At 35.6% G+C, this 22,723-nt stretch overlaps 1 protein-coding gene across 1 annotated transcript; it reads left to right on the top strand.

The window, feature by feature from the left end:
• Positions 1–701: 701 nt before the first annotated feature.
• LOC121432278 lies at positions 702–22,308 on the top strand. Its single transcript, XM_041630140.1, has 3 exons — positions 702–1,311; positions 21,044–21,137; positions 21,775–22,308. Exons 1-3 carry the CDS (start codon positions 970–972, stop codon positions 22,089–22,091), a joined length of 753 nt encoding a protein of 250 aa, XP_041486074.1. The 5' UTR covers positions 702–969; the 3' UTR covers positions 22,092–22,308.
• The last annotated feature ends 415 nt before the right edge of the window (positions 22,309–22,723 follow it).

Below are 22,723 nucleotides of genomic sequence, written 5' to 3'. Positions count from 1 at the left end.
CATCGGCTACCTTTTTCTGATACAATGTACAACTGAAACATGTAACAAATAAAAAATACGATATTTGTAATATAATAAGGCTTGCGTTCAAAACAGATATAAAGAATATAAACAAACAAAATGACAATTTGAAGGGAGGGGCGGTGTTGGTTTCACTCCGCTGGCATACGGGCTCATGACCCTGCATGAGATTGCTGGGGGTGCTCCAGCAATTTCCTTGGGGTGCTGCGTGTATTATTCTCCATACAGGCAAGCCCCCAAGGTGTTCTGGAAGGTGTATAAAAATGGAAAATATAACCAAGTAAAACCCCCTGTTTTGCTTTAAAAATCGTTCCAGGGGCCCTGCATGGACTACTATAATGTTGAAACAAAAATGATTAAATTCAATCTGCGGAAAGTTTACGGAATTGATATTCTATTGGTCAAAACTTTCTGAGCTATTAAATAACCAATCGAGATTGCCGGTTTCATGACGTCACAATTTTTGCCGTACTCGATCGGAGCTAAGATTTTTAGCTGATGGAAACTAATTCATATGGGAATTTCATAGAAAAAACTTTTAAAGTCAGAAAACCATGGCATAATTGGAGATTATTGCTTTATCTGTTTAGAAGAAATTGCGCATACTTAAAAACTGATGTATTAAAATACAAGCGTATGCGGACAACCTTTGCAGAAATTCTGTCATTTCCCACGAGACAGGTAGCAATCGGGGATCGCCCTTTACCTGGACTGCTCGTTATAATGTGACGTTATCATTATGACAGCGAGCAAAATCGTTAATCATTAGCGAATATTTATTGCGTTATCCGTATCATTAGCCATTGCTGTCAAGACAAGTGACTTATCTCGCATTTCATCGCGGACACCGCCAACCAGTTACAGCTGCTTGACTATAGAGAACTCCACCCTCGCATCGTCGCCGAAGCACAGGCATAGCAACACGGAGTAGTTTCGCTGGGTTTCGCCATGGAAATCGCCCCAGAAAGTGCTCTGAGCTCCACCGGAGATCCAGCCCGACATTGCCCCGAGCGCGGGCGAGGACATACTCCCTCAACCACTGACTCAACCATCACGGTATACCGTCCACAACTGGTCCACAAGATACTTTGTTTATACCTTGCTTTAACAATTTTTCTTTGCTTACCAACGTCGATATTTTCTGCACCTGCCTATCATGAACAATCTCACAAGATTGTTAATAACGAAGGACATTTCCAAAAGAATGAACAGTACTACTTCGAAGATGCTGAGAAGCATGTTGTAGCCCCCGTCAAAAAGATGTCTCTAATTAAAGAAAAACTAAGAGAGGTAAGTGTCACAACATTGTGGTTTGATATAAACATGATAAAATGAATTAAGTTGTGAATCATCATGTCGTCGCAACTTGCACTATAGGCCTACACATGTCGCGCTGCTATGTCGGGTCGTATATTATACAGCTATAACAGAGAGACAAAATTGAGTTCGCTTATTGGATAACAGTTAAATTTTGTTAAAATTTGATCATGGAGGTAATCCTAACAATCCTATTATTGGCAAATAAAAGCTTATTCAATTTTATACCACCTTGTCTGAACATGGAAACTAAATTTATATCCCAAAGGTAATTTAGGTCACGTTCGTGGATGATTATAGGGGTTTCTAATTGATGGAGACATTGTTAACGAGGTATTTAATTAAGCTGTATAAACTGCAATACTTGAAATCAAGTTTGCTTGGCAGTTCATTATGCTGCCAGCATCTTGTTGTTTATTTAAGAAGTGTGCATACAATAAGTAAACGGTTCGGCCCTATATAATGTTTATTTGGATTTTTTGCTTCGTTCATTTCTTTTGACAAGTTTAATAGGCCTATTACGCCCTAATATAGTTTTGATAATAAACCAATGAACTTTTTGTCTTGTGAATCACTGCAGAATCAATGAATCTCCGATTTGATAATAAAACATTTCTCTTTCCTTTTCCACTAAGTTGATGGTGAGAAATATTTACCCTCACTATAAAACTAGTCCCTCGGAGAGAACTCTAATTCATTGGTCCCTTGCTTGCTTTTTAACGAAAGACAATGCTTTGTAATATTAGCGCATATTCTATCTGTTAACATTGCATTATATTTTACATTACACGAGGACTGCTATTTTGCGGCATATCGCCATGTTGCACTTGTTAAGGGGACTTATACCTTAGGCATAGAGTGATTAACAAAACCGGAAATATAGCTTATCTAGTTAACACAGCCGTTATATCCTCAAATTTGTTCGGTATACCTAAAGTAGAAAATTCATTTCCAAGGAATACATTAAAGAATTCCATCCAAACTCGAATTGGTCATGTTTGTGAGTGATTTATTTTTCAACTTTATCAGATATTGGCATAATATTGATGCGTTTACTATTTTGAAGGAGAAAAAAATGATTATTTTATTTTGTCGAAAAGGTGCAGTTTGTAAACTGAAGTGACCTTTTTTTCTTGTTCATATCATCAAACAAAATGTGCAAAATCGAGAAAATAATTCGATCACATTTTGAATTTTAATACATACTATATTTTCGGATTCATAATATACCAGTTATAACGAATTATTATAGAGGGTAAATTGCCATTTCGTCCACTGCCAATTCGTCCACTCACCACATGGTCTACCATCATTTAGTCTAATGCGATCCGTCCATCAACATTTCGTCTAACAGCCATTTTGGCCATTAACCATTTAGTCCAATCATCATTTCGTCTAATAACATTTCGTCTTTTACCATTTCGTATAATGACCAGTTGGTCTAATGCCCATGTTCTTTTCATTCATTTTGCACAATTAACGATTTAGTTTAGTTAGACCTAATGGTATATGGACTCAATGGCTATTGGACCAACCGGTTATTAGACTGAATTGCATTATACTAAATGAAAGTAGACCATGTGATGAGTAGACGAACTGATGACAGACCAAAATGGTAGTAGACGAGTTGGCGATTGGACGAATTGGCATTAGACGAATTAGAAATAAACCTTATATAGGCGTATATAATTATGTTCCCCCTATTTATGTGGTAAAGTTTTGATTTGTACATGTACTTTATCTTTTGAGACAGTATTGCGCTGCGTTTTCGAGTCCTATGGTGTAAAACAAGAGAAATATTTTTTATCTGATAGTCATCTTATTATACTACATCTTATTTACTCACTATTTCCTACTACGCATTAGTGTTCTTTTATTTCCTGTTAAAGTATTTATTCCGTGTGAGGTGCATTTTGGTGACCATTTACAAGAATTATACGAGGATTGTTATTCTTGAAATTGAAATAATTGTGGATGGTGTTTGCCTTACATGCAGTGAGCATTTCAAAATCATGGGGCTTGTTGAAAGTTCTATTAATGATGCCATGATAGTTTTTGTCGTGATTGTAATTTGTTTTTCTATCGTACAAAACTATTTAATTTTTAAGTTTACTTTTCAATTCTAATCCCTGAATAATACAGATAATAATATCACAATCAAATCAAAGACATTAGCACTTTTAGCCCGAATCAATGTTTGAAATGTGACAAAAAATATAGAAAATGTATTTGTTTTTTAAATGATTCCACCAATAGAATTAAATCATATAAGGTTGCACTATACAAATATGATTTTAGAAATGTTTTTAATAAACATGAATATCTGATGATAATATAATATTTATGTTGACCGTCAATACATAATGAAATAGACTTGTGCAGTCGTCAAACTCAGAACAACGGAGCCAAATTCGTGCAAATTAATTGCGTACTATAGAACATCATGTGTAAATGAAGCTGAATTTTAAGATTATTTTTTTTTATTAAAACATGGGCTCAAGACAGAGAAGGAAGTATGCTTCTCAAATTATGCAGTTGTTTTCTTTTCCCTCTCAAATTATCTCTCAAACTGATGCCAAGAAGATAACGGACATTTGATCCATTATTACACTTTGAACTGTATATTTACTCTGTCAAAGAAAAAAAATGGTAAAATCTTCCCACCACGAGTGTAATTATGTGCCAACCAATTGGGGGCAGTATTTTACCCAATGCGGGAAGCATATTGCCCAGTAAGGTTAAAAAAAATAAGCAACAATTACTTTAGACTTGGCAAAATTTTCATCACACTGGATAAATAAAAGTGCCCAAAAGAAATGCCCAATGTTGGTTGGACACATAATTACCCTCATGGAGCATTTTACCCAATATTTTTTAGCGTGTATACTCAGTGAAAACGCTGTCACATAAAATTTTATACAACGCTGTTTACTTTACAAACTTTACAGTAGTTAGTCAGTTTAAACAACAATGCTTACAGTTTATTGAGAATTCAATATTAATAAAAACTTCGTTGTTTAAAATTGAACACTTGTTTAAACCGTTAAACAAAGTACTTAGTACAAGGTGCAATTATAGTGAACAGCGTTGTATAAAAAAATAGACAGGATTTTTCTTGTGTAATTTTTTGTTTGGGATCTGTTATCATGCTCCTAGATTCATTTTTTTTAATAGCGATTTCGTAATAAATATAATTTAAGGAAAAATCCTACATAAGGCTCGTATACAAAGTTCACTTTTCACCTTAACTAATTTAGAATATAAACATATAGCATCCAAAGATTCAAATATTTATTCGTCGGTGAAGAAAAATCCACCGAACCTTCATGCGATAGCCTGTTTTGTTAACTGTTCACACTCCTTAATTGCTCTACAGGTAGCATAATTCTTCTGATATCCGTGTTCCAAAGTTCATGGATTTGAGTTTTGGACTTTGTGGTAAATATTTAGCTTCTTGGTATCAGATGCTCGTTTGCAGAAACAAAAGATTTGCGGGATTAATTTTCAAAGACACGAATATCGTACAGATGCAAACTCGGGTGCAAACTCTAAACAACGTTAATTGTAGAATCTTCGCGAACTTTATACAGATAATTACACTTTTTCCCTACAAAAAAAGATGTTGTTTGGCTTGAGTATTAGATTTGATCATGATTTACAGAAGGGGAAGTCCTGGTGATACTGATTGAACATTATCATCCTATATATTGGCCATCATAAATATCGTGTTTACTATTTTACTCCCCCAGTAAAATGAAATACAAAAAGGGGCGAGATTGTCAACGTGTCAGTAGGGTATAATGGGTCCCATTGATGATTCAATTCAATTTATTCAATTCTATTTATTTTCATTCTTCAAAATAATACAAATAAGTACAAGATAGATTGATTCAATTTAAATAATAGCATGAACATGATAATAGTTGTGATTTAGTACGCTGTTTAAAAACTCTAAGATTTTACGAAAGAGTACAACAAGAAGAGTATAGAATCACGTTGTAACTGCAAATTTTTCTGCAGTTACAAAGACATTTATTTAAGAAACAAATATATTCTTTTTTATTTGTGTGTTTTAGGCCTCTATAAACGACTTCCAGTTATTTCAAATGCAGGGTCCTCCGTAACATTTAAGACTTTCCTCATAATTATTCAAATATCTATATCATTACTGTGACTATTGTCATTTACCGTTGGTCATTTAGTTTTATATAGATTTGTTTTCATTTATTTTACTTGATATCGCACTTTTCAAAGACATTTTGCTTAATTAATGATTTACAATCTGAAACGCTATAGCAAATTTAATAGGTCACAACCAATATTTTAAGGTGTTAGCCATAATAATGTTAAAGGGCTAAACCCTTGGATACAGACCACTGTAGTAGATTACGATCAACCGAAGCGAACATATGAAAAAATACTTTTTTTTAGATTGTTCTCTGGGCCTGATGTTGCCATTATGATGAAAAGTGGCCCATGACTGCCAGGTAATAAACCGTGATTAAAATAAAAGTACAAGGTTTTACACCAAGCTAATTAAATATGAATTAACACTATTCTTAAATTTGTCAATGTTGGGAACTAAAGGGAATGTGTGTCATGTTGGAGGGGAGTGAATTCCACAGCCGAGCCGTCTTTGAAATATATGAAGATATATGAAGAGAAATATTTGACTAATCTGACCTTATCTAATTGTAATTTGATACATTGTTCAAGAGGTATAATTTCACTTCGTTTATTATTTTACACTATATTAAATGAAAATAACTTCATATAAATACTTAATCTTATCATATATCTATGATGTTTTAGACCTATAGTGGATACCAGACGAAAATGTATATATATAACGGAAATTAGACAAGATTGTTAATTGGCTAAATGGCAATTAGACCAAGTGGTTACAAGGCCAATATGGCTAAGCCGCGATGGTGTTTGACGATCTGACAATTAGACCATTTGCTATTTACCAAAAGAACCAGTATTATTTTACACCATTCCACCAGTTATTACATGTATTTTAGGCGAACTAAGATTAGATCATGTTGGATGAGACCAAACGGAAAGTTGTAAAACAAGTCCATCCCAACAAAAAGTTGATTTGAATAAAATCAAGATGAAAATAAAAAACACAACACAGATAATTTCATCAAAATCGGATGTAAAATGATATAATATAAAATAACATTTTAAAGTTTCGCTTAATTTCACAAAACAGTTATATGCACATCTTGTTTGGTATGCAAATGAGGAGAATATGACGTCATCAATTCACTATTCACTATTTCTTTTGTAGTTTATTACATGAAATGTGAATCCTTCTAATTTTCTCCTCATTGTCAAGGGAAACAAAGATTAATTCCTCCCTGAACATGTGGAATATTATTCGGTATATGGTTCAGTCAAGTTGGGCCTTATTGTCATATCTGAGAATATAAACATTGTATAATTAATAAAATATATATCAAGTGAGGGACATCATCGACTGTCTCATTTGCATGTCACTGAGTTGTGCATGATTATATCTGTTTTGTGAAAAATAAGCAAAGCTTTAAAATGTCATTTTTTATTTTACATCCAATTTTTATGAAATTTTCAGCGTTTTGCTATTTTGATTTTTTCATATTTATTCAAATTAACATTTCCTGGGCAGACTTGACCGTCAAACAAAGTCGCTGCGGACCGAGTGGCAATGTTCCCATTTTATATCCAATGTTGAATAGAGCTGTCAAAGTATTATATGGTTACACCATGTACACTGTAGATCATTTTGAGAATGGAGGCCTGCGGGAAATATCATAAATATATTATGAAACAGCAATCTATCACATTAAATCCAAATATATAAGCATCTGTTATTCTGTTAATTTCACTATTTTCATCGGTCATATTATGATTATTGTGGAACTTGGTATATACCTCAGGCGTCGACTTCGCCATCATTCGCTGCCACTGCCGAACACATTCACATCCAATTATTTGAAATTTCATATATGGGTATCATGATTGTGGTTTAAACCATACAACAACATCTTAAAACATGACTTGTGTATAGGTATACTTCTCCTATATCATGTATATTGTAAGATGCGTGCACGGCATTATATTTGCCGGTATTTCTGATTTTTTATTACTGTATCTCATGTGACATTTCCTGGTATACTAGGAAAGAATTGTTTGTGTGAATATTTCCGTAATGGATTCCGTAATATTTTCATGATTGGATTGTAATCTGATAGCTATGATTGCGGATTTAAAAGTCTTTGACCGACATAACACTTGGATGGATCTATAAAGGACATGCACTATCCTTGATCTTTCTCACTATACGGCCATCAATGCAGCTTATATAGTTTTTTTTTCATCTTGGCTCAAGCCATTTTCACATCCTGGACACTAAAGGTCAGTGTTCGCTCTGAAAGGAGACTTTATGTGATCTTTAGTATTCAAACTGTCTCCTTAACAACCTTTTGACAGCTTTTCCAGAAAAAGTAAACAATGATTTTGTTTCGATACACATTTTAATTATATATTTTCATTTTCAATTGCAAATACACTCTCAAAATACATTGGGTAAAAGTGTTCCATGAGGGTAATTATGTGTTCAACCAACATTGGGCATTTTTATTCATCCAATGTGATGAAAATTTTGCCCATTCTAAAGTAATTGCTGCTAATTTTTTAACCTTACTGGACAATATGCTTCCCGCATTAATTGGGTAAAATACTGCCCCAAATTGGTTGGACACAAAAATACCATCGTGCTGGTAAAAATTTTACCCAATATTTTATACAGTGTATAAATGAAGAGAAATTTTTCACTGAGTAAGTCCCCGCCCTCCCCCCCCCCCTTCTCCATCTATGAGAACATTGTATCTACCATGCACACAGCTGCAATGATAGAGATTGACAACTGTTCACCTTTCATTGACCACACCCACTTTCTGTCATGTATTTCTGACCACACCCACTTTATGTCACGCATCCACCGTGACAGGGGATTGTCAATTATAACGGGTTCAGCTACACCAACGAAACAGACTCCAAACCGACCGATGGTATGTCAATGAAAATAACGTGTTATTTTTTGATCGGTCTGGTATCGGTTTCGTTAATGTGACTGGACATTCCTACATTCCCTTACCATATATGATTCTGACGAACATGTCCATTGTTATTTTAAAGTCTTTTTAAGTGTTTCGAATTGTCAAGGAAGAATTCATGTATACTCTGAAACTGTTTTTTAAAAAAATTTCATGATCTTTATAACGGCAAACAATGCCTACATACGAACTTTCGAGTTTTGACTGTTATTCATTTTCCAGAAACTGACCCCAATTTCTAACATACGTGTATGAGTCAGGATGTGATATCACGCCCTCTGCATGTCTCACGTTTTGACGCTGCGCAGTCTGTCAACAACTACTTTGGTTGATAACGAAATTAATTAATCGCTTTTATTGTCGGTTGTATTTTTAGATTTTAGTCAAGGTAGGTTTGGGGTGTTAAAACCGCTGTGAGCTACCGTAAGGAGTGTTCACACCGCGATGCACGACGGATATAAGAACGCCGTAAACGTATTGAAAATGACCGTCAAACAGAATGACAAAGGACATCTGGTGGTCTTTGTCGAAAATTTGTCAACCGCGGAACAACAGGTTCGTCCTAAGTTTCGGAGCTGACGAAGAATTACAATTAAGTTGTTTGTTCGGAGTCCGGGACAAAACGGTTGTTTTGATTCACCAGTTTTTGACAAAGACTTCTCGGTTGTTCAGTGTTATGAATGGCATTTGACAATACATTTTCTTTGTTCTAATTGAAAGCGCCTTGTGTCTTGGAGCGAAAACTCACCAATATTTCTGAGGCGGAAAGTTCATATTCATTAACAGTGCTGTAGACGTGTTGTGGTTTAAAGTGGATGTCTCCGGAATATAGGCCCTGTAGATCAAAAGGTTGGGGTTTTGATTCCCTCTCGAGCACTTACGTCCTTTGGCAAGGCATTTTCTAATTTTGTATTTTGCCACATTTGACCAAGGTGAGGGCTATTGGTATACCCGGTATGAATTTATTTATATATTAATGTTAAGAAGTGCCTTATTTACAGCGATGCTATAAATCCCGGATACAGCAGTACTACACTTAGAAACACCTTAAGGCATATATATATATGTATATATATTGTCAAATGATAGCAAGATGTAACAAGATATTACTGAATCTTTATAAAAGAAGGGAAAATACTGATTGGAAGTATTATAAAATGGGTCGGGATTAGTCCCATTCCAACCCCACCAAACCAGGCTCATCAGAGCCTGTACTGCTGGAAGTAAACCAGGGGCTGCGGAATGATGTGATGGTCAGCCCCCCCCCCCCCCACTTTGAAAAACCATTTCGAGGCCCCTGTAACCGTCTCCATGATTCCTCCAATATTTTCTCGCTTTCAGCCAGTCTTGTTCGCTATACCCACATCAGCAGATCAGATTATCCCGCCATCAGCATTTCTGTATCTCACTTGATATTTTATTTATGTCTTGGTATATTCTGTATATATATAGCCCTCGATCGGTAACCATAAGTCCCTTTAATCATTCAAAAACTTTCTAAAAATAAACGTTCAATGACAAAAATGTATATGTATTATAATATTATATGGAGTAATCTTATTATTCCCCCTTTCCATTTTAACAAGAATTCTAATGTTATCATTTATCTAATGAAAAACAAGCACATTATACTTTCAAGTTGGTATTGCCTTTTTATAGGGGCGTGAAAGTTACGCTCTGCAGACTACCAGGATCTACATAAGGTTTGCTCTTCACTGATAAGTTCTCATTTATCAAGCACATGCCAGTAATTAAATATCCTTTATTGTTTGCACATAATAAGTTGTATAATATGATATGTCGTTTAACTCGTCATTACAACTGTTATCGCTCTGATAAAAAGAACCTAGGGTAGACATAAAATTTCGTTAATCATATTGAAACAGTTGACCTGTAAAGAAAACTCCAAAGTGCAATTCGAGAACATTAGTTGCTTAACATTCTATTATTCATGTTCACATCTGGAACATTATCAATTTGATCGCACGGCAGAGTTCCTTTCTCTCGTCAGAACAAATTAGGGCATGAAAGTTAAACATGACACTTTTTCATGTTTCTCTTTTGACATTTTCACCTTCATTTTGGGCACCGTTGATTGGTCACGAATTGGGCGTGTGCCCTAAAGAACAGGAGTATATCCATTTGTCATCGGGTTCTTATCCGGGATATTAAAAGCTTTGTTGAAATCAAACTGTCGGCCATCATTATTACCCATGATTGAATAAAACGCACATTCAAGTATTTTCTGATATACATACAGTTATGCGCGATAAGGAAATTAAAGTTAGGCAAAATATTCGAATAAATGCATAGAGGAGGTATAGATCTTTTAAAAAAAAAAACCGTAAATAAGCAGAAAATATTCTTTAGAGAAAATATTATGATCATTTATTCTGTTGGCTTGCAGTACCAACACAATGTGATCTATTCTAATTTATGATATCCACTCGATATTCTTCATTTTTCGTCATCTTCTGATTTTTCCTTTGGTCCTTTCGTTCATCCTCTTCTTCTTATACTTTTTTTTCTATTCCTTTTCTAATTTCTTTTCCTTATCTTCTTCTTCTCTTTCTTCTTCTTATTATTCTTTCTCTTCTTCTTCTTCTTTCTCTTCTTCTTCCGCTTTCTCTTCTTCTTTCTTTTCTTCTTCTTCTTCTCTTCCTCCTTCTTCTCCTCCTTCTTCTTCTTCGTCTTCTTCTTCTTTCTCTTCCCCTTTCTCTTCTTCTGTCTCTTTTTCTTCTTCTTACTTCATCTTCTCCTTCCTCTCCCCTCTCTCTCTCTTTGGGGGGGAAGGGGGGGGGGCGCCAGCCGCTCATCATCTGCACACCAGTAATAGTGTGAATATGAATTTGATAAACTAAGAACCAAACAGAAACAAAGAAGGGATGAGCCAAAAGAAGACAAAGAGACAAACTAACTGTCTGGGAAAGATACACGAGTGAGTCGAGGGGTGAGAAGGAGAGAGAGAGTGCATGGTGGAGAGAGACAGAAAAGATCGGCAGATTGACAAAATAAAGAGACAGGCTGGGGAAGAAAGTTAGACACATAGACATAATAAAGAGACAGCAAAGAAGAAGAGAGAGAAAGACAGAGAGGGAGAGAGAAAGGGCTTGATCAATGAACCCTGATCGTCCTTGCGCTGGTTTGAAACCTGATCCATTTGAATTTAATCCAACAAATTAATCCTGAGACTTCGTCTGCTCACGCTCAAGTTTAAGGCCCACATCAATTTTTTGACACATTTAAAAGATTATGCACAGCAAAAACTGTGGTGCTAACCGGTGTACATAGAGGACCACACCAGTTATTTTACACCGTTAAATTGGTGGTGTTAGTTTTACACCTATAGGTGTTATTACAACGCCTATGGTTGTTACATTTACACTCTTTGGTGTATGTTCAATCTCTAGGGTGTTATTTTAACACCTCAGGGTGTGGTCCTCTATTAACACCAATTGGTGTCAGTTTTAACACCACAGTTTTTATAGTGTACATTTAAATACACTTGGGTCTGGAGAGAAAATGAAATAAATTGAATTGAATCGAATCAAAATTGTATAGAATAATTTGAAGAAATTAGATAAAAGTGGATAGAATTGTTTTTTTCACTTAATTAAATCGATTTGAATGTTACTGATTTCATTTTAAGAGACAAAGTTCATATGAATTTTGCATTGAAATATATTATTTCATATGTGAAAAGAAATAAAAATAATGACATGAAATAGGATATTGATATTATTTTATCAAATTGCATTTGATTAAATTAAAAAAACAATAATAATAAAACATGAAATAGAATGCAATAAAAAGAATGAAATTATTTATTGTCCAACTGTCATACCTCCCTTTGTAAAAGTGGCTTATTAACGAGCTCTAGAATTTTGCAATAATTCCTCTTCCTACAATTCCTACGTAAATTTCAGTTTTATGATAAATCAAGAATAAAAAGGTAAAGTGGATCATCTCAGTAGACCGTATTCTGAAGTCGGGTTTAACTTAGACCACGGTCTAACTCTGTGCTAAAATTATGGGAAGCCAAAAATTCAATGATTCTGTCTATATTGTATTTTTCTCATGTTTACTACTTTGTTTTATTTTGCTTTCATAATGAAGAAAAATCCTTCAGTTATCATTCCCAGACAATTATGAACAATTTGAGTGTCAAATGAGTTAATAAATTGGATGTATACTGTTAGGGATTTGTGCCCCAATTGGCTCTCCATACTTAAACCACAACTTTAAACCAGGGTTTAATTTAAACCCGAGTTCAGAATGCAGTGTGTTTGTGGGGGAAGTGCTTCTGTCCGATAGGAATAAACGCCTGAAATCAGTATGCTTTTTTTAATCAACTGCTGGAAGGCAAGTCACCAATCTTTATTATTATTCCAGAAAACGATCTAGGCCTTCGTCATAAAAAATTGATGCCCTTGAACTCGGTCAAAATATTGTCGTTATTCCGAATTCCACGAAAAGTAGAGTTAGCAAGATGAGTTTGGAAAACTATATTTTTTTTATTATATCGTAATAGCTATCCTATCAAGCATTGGCGACGGAAGTCAAAAAGATTAGGAGTCCACCTGAAATTTTGGGATGGACACAGGTAAAAAATTGGACAAGCAAAAAAAAGGTTATCAACCAATATGTTAGGGGGGTCCACCTGAATTTATTTAGGGTGACGCAGGTAACAAAATTGACAAGGAAAAAAAAGTTAGCAACAGAAATTTTAGGGAGGGGGGTCTGTCTCCCCACCTCAAATTTAGGGGGGACAGAACCCCCCGCCCCCCTCCCCCGCTTCCGCCGCCTATGATGTCAAGTGTTTCATGCTGTCTCAGTTGGTCGGGGCGCAGTAAAACACTTGTTTAAGCCCGTCACTCAAAGAATAAGTTGTTCAAACTTTTAAACTATTGATTCAAATGACAAGATACTTATCTTTTTGACGAGAAACTTTTCATTTTTATAGAAATCCCCTCTAACATGTTATGGTGTACCATTATTTCATTTTTTCCCTCAAATTTGTTTTTTATCATTTTGATTGATGAAATTAGCCTCAGACGAGGTGGAAACTTCAAGACTAGACACCGCTTCCTCACCCCTTAACATGCCTGAAGAGAAATAATCCTCTAATTACCCCCCCCCCCCCATAACCATCACCACTATACAATATGTCTTCGGGATTTTGGTTGTACTAAAGAACAGGGAGGATTCAATTCTTTAAAAGCTCATCACTATCATATTTCCACAGCAGTTAATGGAATGGGGCGGATGAGAGGGGGGGGGGCGCCCCTTCTCTTCTCAATAAGATCTCAAATGATCCATCCTTGCTATATCATTTAAAATTCATATATTATTATAAAAATATTCCAGTCAGCGTTTCTTGACTCTTCCAGGGAATGAAAATGATGTAAGATGTAAATATGGAAATTAAGGTGGGAAGTTGATTATTCTTTTATTAAGATAATGAAAACTACCACCAATAATAATCTATTTCGTGTTTACAAAAAAACACTAGTAAAACCTTTCAGTGGTCAGTGGATATAGATCAGTAAAAGATGTATGATTTTATTTATTTATTAACATCATTTTTATTTTGTCTCCTTTTATCGTATCAATTTTCATATACAGAAGAGTAAAATGTTCATGTTTGCCCTGCTCAGTTCAGAAAACAAGGAATGAATTCGCATTTTATAAACAGACGTCACCGTAACAAGCGGAAATTTGCTAAATATACCTAAGCAGGTAGCCGTGTCTGCCCGGACGTACCCCGGACGCACTCCCCCTGGCATTCGATGCGCTCGCTTGGGGCTGCAGGAAAGACATGATGTCAGAGTAATTTCTATTTTTTATTGATTTTAGTTTAGTTTTGCATTATGCAGGCTACCTTAATCATATTAGAATTCATTTAGGAAGGGTCGAGGAGGGGTGAGAGTGGGGGAGACGATAGCAGGCAGTCAGCTTGTAAACATCTCAATCATTAAAAGTAGGACATGCACTTCAAGGGGCATGCCTGTTCATTTTGAGCCTTATAACAGTGTATTTTCCAAAAGATAATATTTTTTTGTGTCTTTATTAGTGGATCTATATTCGTATAGGAGATTGAATTTTGAATCGTAAAATCATTATCAATTTTCAACAGTTGCAGTAATCCCTTTTTATTGTATTTTGATTGGGCTGTATTTCCTGCCTCTTCCACGTCTATTTACGTCACACGCCATTCGGGGGGGGGGGGGGGCGGGGCGGGGGCGAGGGGGGTGGGATGGGTTCCTTGGCGTCATCCTCACGTATAGTACAAGACAATGTTGCTTGCTTGTTTAAAATTGTTTCAAATGATTTTTTCAGGGTGCCGGGGGGGGGGCACTTACATTGACGAGTGGATACCATGCGCGACCCCCCCAAAAAAAAAACACGTAAAAGGATGTCTTTTTCAAGATAGGGGACGTTACGTACGTAACGTGATAAGGGTGTCAGAAACACAAAAATAATGAAAAAGGGGTATCTATTTCGCAAGGAAAGTTACGTGTTTAGGGTCAAATTTGCGGGGATGATAAAAAATCAAAAAGTTTTATAAAGGATGTCCTTTTTGCCCCAACACTACATGTTTAGAGTCCGATTTGCACGAGGTGCATGGGTCGTACTAAACCAAATGATGTGTAAAGGTAAAACCGACGCCCGAAGGACCCGTGACATAACAATAAAATATACCTGTACTTGTATAGGGGTTCATTTCAGGGAATATTTGCCAAGAGTATCGTTTTGCTTCCAATACTTGTTAAGAGTAGGTTTTCACACGCCATTACTTGTTCAGGGGTGCATTTTCAGAATATGGAAATTACGTGTTTAGGGTGCTATTCAAGACCCCAGCATGGTCGCACATGGTATCCACTCGTCAATGGAAGTGCCCCCCCCCCCCCCCCGGGGTCAGGGTGTTGACTTTATTCTGCCAAAAGAATCAAAACGTTGCCAATTTAATGTAGGAGTTATTATCAAGGGCCTTTGATAACTCTACATTCATATATCAAAACAATTAAATTCAGTATTTTATGACACTTTAGCTTGACAGTTTGTCGCTTTATGTAATGATCGCAGCAATGCCGATGCCAATATGTTTTTTTTTCGATGAAGAGATTTGGGATTGTGTCAACTTGCAACATTTCAATTGTATAAATACACGTAATTCGAATAGAGAGAGGGAATCTTGAAAGTGCATGACTTAGACATTTTAAAAAAAAGATAGTTTTGACATTTAAATGTTCCCTTGATTTCACAAATGGATTATATTCCCCGTTTTAATTATTTTCATCATTGGTAAACATCGACGGATAGCATAATGTTACGAAATCAATATTTTTTCTTTAAAAATTATTGTTTAATTTTCTTTTGATTTCTTGAAATCTTTTTTTATTTGTTTCCCTCTCAAAAGAGCGAATGTTCACGACGATTATAGCACAGCGAGAATATTTTTGTCTTTAGATATGGTGTCTTCTCGATTTGTCACGTCTCGTTTTCTCAATATCCCGTTTTGATCTTTATCCCTGATATCGACTCCTCCCCCTTCCTCTCCTTTATTGTTATTAATGTGAATAAGCTGAACATGTGTGGAATTTAAGAATCTCGTAATGCCCCCTTGATAATTATTTTACCCTGTGTATTATACAAAGTTCATACACAGCAAAAACTGTAGTGCTAACCGGTGTACATAGAGGACCACACCAGTTTTTTTTTTATACCGGTGTTAAATTGGTGGTGTTAGTTTTACACCTATATAGGTGTTATTACAACCCCTATGGTTATTACATTTACACTCTTTGGTGTAATCTCTAGGGTGTTATTTTAACACCTCAGGGTGTTATTTTAACACCTCAGGGTGTGGTCCTCTATTAACACCAATTGGTGTTATTTTTAACACCACAGTTTTTAAAGTGTAAGAAAAAGGAATTGCCCATCGATATTCATGATGGCTGGTTTTCTAGGCTTGGTAAATATTATTATTATTATCATTATCAAAATGAGTATTATGACCATGATAACGTATGGTCTAACATGACAGGATGAACTAAACCAATGATATGATTATACCTCACCATCCTCATGGCTTCGTGACTTGTATATAGCTGGAAAATGGTGAAAATAAAGGGAGGAATGGCTAAACTGATGAATGAGTGAATTATCTATAGATGAAGGAATGGGTGGATGGATGGATGAATGAATGAATGAATGAGCTGAAAGAACGAAGGAATAAACGAACTGGATGAATAAATAGATGGATGGATGGATGAATGAATGAATGGATGGATGGATGGATGGATGGATGGATGGATGGATGGATGGATGAATGAATGGATGGATGGATGGATGGATGGATGAATGAATGAATGAATGGATGAATGAATGGATGGATGGATGGATGGATGGATGGATGAATGAATGGATGGATGGATGGATGAATGGATGGATGGATGGATGGATGAATGAATGAATGAATGGATGAATGAATGGATGGATGGATGGATGGATGGATGGATGAATGAATGAATGAATGCATTAAATAATGATGGAATGAATGATGGAATGAATAAATCGATCCATTATTGATATTAAATACAAACGAACACGTCGTGATGCGTCTCATTTAAGAGTAACCCCGGCAAAGAGGCGTTCAATATTTTTACCCTCCCGTGACCCCCTGTATATGAGCAAGTCGCCCACCCAGTTACCCCATGGAAAAGCAAATTAGCCGATATTATTGTCCGTTTCCTTGAATTTAGAAGACCCTGGTTCACCAGCCAACCTTCAGAGTTTACCAGAAATGACATGAAAATCTCTACTGTCATTTTGGTGTAACGATACTAATCTTTCTTATGTGAGTTTTGATACACCTTTTCTATCATTCGCATGACGGAGAATGAAAATAAGGAGAATGAGAAGAGGAAGAAGAAGAAGGAGGAGAAGAAGAAGAAAAGAAGAAGAGGAAGAAGAAGAAAAAGAAGAAGAAGGAGGAGAATAAGAAGAAGAAGTGGAAGAAGAGGAAGAAGAAAAAGAAGAAGAAGAAGGAGTAGAATAAGAAGAAGAAGAGGAAGAAGAAGAAGAAGAAGAAGAGGAAGAAGAAGAAAAAGAAGGAGGAGGAGAATAAGAAGAGGAAGAAGAAGACAAAGAAGAAGGAGGAGAAGAAAAAGAAAGAGAAATTGAAATAAATAAAGTAATCGACAATTTTTTTCTGTTTGCTTGTTTGCTTGCTTGTTTGTTTTTCATTTATGATAAGTTTTAGCAGGAATATCAAGGCCCCTATTTATTCAATTCGTTAAAATATGATTCAGCAATCGAAACCAAAATCATTCTTTTATACTTCATGCCTTCACAAAATATAACAGCGGGTTTTATGCGAAAAGGCGTAAATCGAATTTTCACAATTAAGTTGAACTTTATTGGGGAAGCTGTCACGAGAATGTTTAGAATTATATGTTACCGATGTTCCAAACTTTCATTAATAACAATAAAACTTTCGCTGTTTTATAGGATTCTTAAGGGAAACAAATCAAAGCGATAAACGATAGACATCTGTCAAGGGAAATTCGAATAAGAAAATTGTCATTTTGAAATGCAACCCATGTACTTTTTGAGACTGAATCATTTTCAAAATGTTTTGATTTTCTATTATAGGCGGGCTCAGTTTTATGTTTCCGTGTATGAAGAAAACATGTGTTCCTATTTTATGCCTTGAATCAAGGAGAATTAGAGGTGATATCTCCTTGGTCTAACCAAGGAGATATCACCTCTAACGTAATTTTAGAAAAAAAAGAAATATGAAGAAATACACTATTTAAAATAATCCATAAGGTTCGGATGGAGAAGCATCGAGTCTGAAAGAATTATGGACATTTTAGGAAAGTGTGAGAGACAGAGAGAGAGAGGGGGGGGGGTGCATGGGGCTTGGATACAGAAACAAAGTCATAAAAAACATGGATTTGAACCGAATTAACTGCTCATGCATTGATCTAAGCAAGTATCCAAAAAAAATTAATATTTCTTTCTCTATTCAGGGTCCTTGAATTAAAGATTATACATTATACAAACATCCTTGAATTAAGCCAAAATTAGCATAAACATTGTGTAGCGGGATGATTAATGTTATAGCTAACACAAATAAAAGATATCTGTCAAAAAGGGAACAAAACACCCCATTTTTTTTAGTTTGAAACAAAATTAGACATTGACCTATAGGGCTCATGTCTGAATGGGTGCATGCGCAAAATTGATAATGAAATGCGAAGTAAAATGATTGTTCAACCATGTAATAGGTCCATGGTTCAACCAATCAAGGAAGCGCATTTGGAACTTGTGTTTTATTTTTGGAGTTGAGTTCGAACTTAAAATCCTTGTGAAAATGGCTCCCATGCAGATCATGTTTCGGATGAGGAAGCGTCTTGTCTTACTACTCAGCGGCAAACCACACAAAACAAGCAACGGAAGCGAGCGCAATGAAATTAATTTCTTTCACATAAAAACTCCAGAAGTGGTCAATCTCAATTTGTTTAATTTCCGAAGAACCATGGACCTACTTGCTAGTAGGTCCATGGAAGAACTAAGCCGTACAGGTGATGTGGACTTTCAGCCAGTATGTATCTATTCTCAAAGAACTTAAGAAATATGCGTTGAATCAATAGCTTTGAATTTGAATTTATATAATCAAGATTATTTTTTATATAGAATTGCTAAAGTTGAACAAATTCAATACGTTTTTTAAGCTGTATTGAATTGATCAAGTTTTTAATCATCGTGTTTTTGTTTTATATAGAGTTGCTGAAGTTGAGCGAGCTCAATAAATAATTAAGTAGAATTGAAATAATATATTTTGGCAAAAAAAAATTATATCATCTCTTTCTTCTGAATTATTAGCAATAAATCATAAAGTAGTTCAGGCATTGTTTGTTATGAAATAATAAGGATGTGACAAAGTAATGGACACGGGTTAATTTGTTTTCTTCCTTCTTTCTTACTAAAGCCCCCCCCCCCCTTTCATGCAAGGAAAATGCTAATATAAATATTTTTTAAGCTGGATAGTTGTGGACCAACTTTTTCATTATTAAAAAAGCTCTCTGCAAAATTGGAGCCAATTAAAAAATTATATTCGGCCGAGATTCGTATTTGGAATCTATTCTGCAAGAATGTGAATACCGCCTTGTATACTTTCAATAAACTGTTAAGCAGACGATATTAAACAGTTCAATTAATCTGACACCCCTGGCATCGGCAGTTAACATGTGATTTGATTGGAAATCAGTCACCAAGACAAGAATATCTATCTTCGTTTTGAGAATCTTGAAGTTGAAAATTCGAGATAAGATCTCTATTTTGGTTTCACTTCCGTGCATACACACTTCCAATCATGCTCCAAGCTCCTCGTCAGCAGAAGATATAAAAAGCTGTTGAAAGTAAAAGGGAACACTTTCATTCATCCTGATTTTGTTTTATTCCCCTATATTCTAATCGACCCCAATGGTTTATTGTTACCCATCCGCAGCAATCAAAATTTAGAAACAAGAGGATAGTGACCCGCTCAGCTTTGCTCAATACCATTATTTTTCGATATCGTTTTGTCGCCCTACATTAAGAGCGAAATCTGTAACTCTCAATTAAAGATTCCTAACGAACCGTGAAGAGGGGGGAAGGAATTACCCCAGTGACCAGCGAAGGGGTACGGATTTACGCCCATTTCCGTTACGTTGTTACCCTCATGATAGTTGTGTCAGGTTAGTTGAAAGTTTGAATACCATAGAGAGTACACCCCCCCCTCCTTCCGAATAATGAATTTATGCCATGGTTTATCATTTAAAATAGTGTTTAAAGGACAAGTCCACCCCAACAAAAAGTTGATTTGAATAAAAAGAGAAAAATACAACTAGCATAACATTGAAAATTTCATCAATATCGGATGTAAAATGAGAAAGTTATGACATCTTAATGTTTTGCTTAATTTCACATAATAGTTATATGCACATCCTGGTCGGTATGCAATTGAGGGAGCTGATGACATCACTCACTGATGAGATGATGTCATGATGATGATGATATCATGATGTTGATGATGATGATGATGATGGTGGTGGTGATTGTGATGATGATGATGAGATGATGTCATGATGATGATGATGATGTCATGATGATGGTAGTGGTGGTGATGGTGATGATGTTGATGGTGATGATGATGCCATGATGATGAAGACGATGATGGTGATGATGATGCCTATGTAAATGACGAACACACGTCGATACAACAAATGATACTTTCATTGTAACTTGCTTCCTTTTGCCAAAATACGGCATTATGAAAATACCAACTTTCGGTTAAACCCAAAACCATGCAAAATGAGCCGGGGCCGTTTTATTGTAACCATCCTTTTCGGATGGTAAAAAGAGTGCACATTCATGAGTTTATTATGAACTCAGCATGCTTTGATTCCTGAAACGGGTAAATACGGCAAATTTAATAGTAATTTCTTCGTCATTTATCTAAATTAGATGAATTTGATTTGGTTCAAAGTATGGTGATTTCGAATATAAAAGTAAAAGTAATTTGCTCACTCTCTTTATTATTTTTTTTACAGAAACTATCGACTCGAGAACACGACAGGATTAATATTAAGGCAAGGCCATTCACCTTCAAGGCAGAAATCAGCTTGGAATGGAAAGATATGAAAGGTGAGATTACCCCCCCCCCCAAAGGAAAAATTGACAGGCTCATATTAATTTATAAGTTTATTGGAGTTTTATATGAAGTAGAATAGATATAATTACATGTACATTTAGTTAAAATTGCTATAAAATAAGATTCGGTTAATGGAGAGTATCATTATGATAATAAAAATCATAACAATAACAATTTAAATGATAATTACGATATTGATGACAGTAATTATAGTTCAGTATTATGATTATAATGATTCAGTGTTTATGATTAGGTTTAATGCGACACTAATAATCAGATTATAACCACGGCTAATTGTCTTAATAACCACCGATTTTATAGTTCTGTCTAATTCTTTTATGTCTATTCGTTATTTTCTTCATAATGTGCTATATTCACTTAGTATTTTTACGATTTTGTTAATATTAATTTTTCCACTATGGATGTCGATTTCATGATACTGTAAACCTTGTAAGAAAACTTTTTTGTTTGTTAAAATTATGTTTGAGGTTCGTATTTATGGCGAGGGAATGGGGAACTTATTACATTCGCGAGTCAAAGAGTAATGTAGGAGTTGTTGCCTTGAGAAGCCTGTATCACGAGAATGTGAAAGTAAAGCTGTCTTTGCACTTCCCCTTTCCATTTTTTTAGATTTCTTCCGCGGTTTAGTCAAAGGTTCGTCGACAACTTCCCGGGAAATCGGGGACGCCCGTTCGCATCGATCAGCCCGTGATACGGAACCCGAGATGAGCGCTGCCGAGTCGGGAGACGGACCCTGGATATCGAACCTCAGTCCCGCCGCCGTCGTCGGGACCATCGTCGGGGGAACCATCGGAATCTTCGTCATCGTCGTGTTGACGGTGATCATCTGCTCGTACAAGAACTACTCATCGCTGGAGATGCGGCAGAGAACGTCGGATGTGTATGGTGGCGGGAACGGGTACCGTCAAGCGGAAAGACGGATGTAGGGACTTGATTTAGTAAAACACAAAACTATCATGATCAAGAAAATAGTCATCAACCTGGGAGAGGGAGTGATATGCCAGGCTCGTGCGGGAACTAGATGTCGAATTGAGGAATAATCATTGAACCTGGTCCTGTTATAGCAAAACTGAATCATCACCGTGTTATGGAATGCTTGGGACCCCCTGAAAAGTCCCTCGATAGAGAAAAAAAAAAGGAGGGGAGAATGAAATGAATGAGCATTCTGAATATGTCAAAATCTATCACAAAATAACATTTTGATTCAGAAATATCAGAATATTGCTCTATCGCAACTTTTTTGAAAAATTTAACATCAAATAATGACATTGATTCGTATTGTAATTTTTTGTTATAAATGTATGAAAATAATTTGTATTATTCTTTATGTTCTATTGGAAAGAAATCTGAATCTCAAATCTCAAATCATATACACGTTATTTTCTTCCAACTTACAAGTGCCCCTCAAAATATTTGGCCTAGCTAAAGTATTCTTTATATACTTGATCAAGACACACAATTGTTGATTAATGTGCCAAACAGACTTTGAGATGCAGGGAGGATTCGAAAGAAGATGATCACAATTATGGAGAGTAATTCTATTGTTGCTCTTAAAATG

The sequence above is a fragment of the Lytechinus variegatus genome, chromosome 18 (genome assembly GCF_018143015.1).
Source record: "Lytechinus variegatus isolate NC3 chromosome 18, Lvar_3.0, whole genome shotgun sequence".
NCBI classification, from domain to species: Eukaryota; Metazoa; Echinodermata; class Echinoidea; order Temnopleuroida; family Toxopneustidae; genus Lytechinus; species Lytechinus variegatus.
Note: the sequence above shows the minus strand (reverse complement) of the source record. Positions and strands in the feature narration are given on the sequence as shown.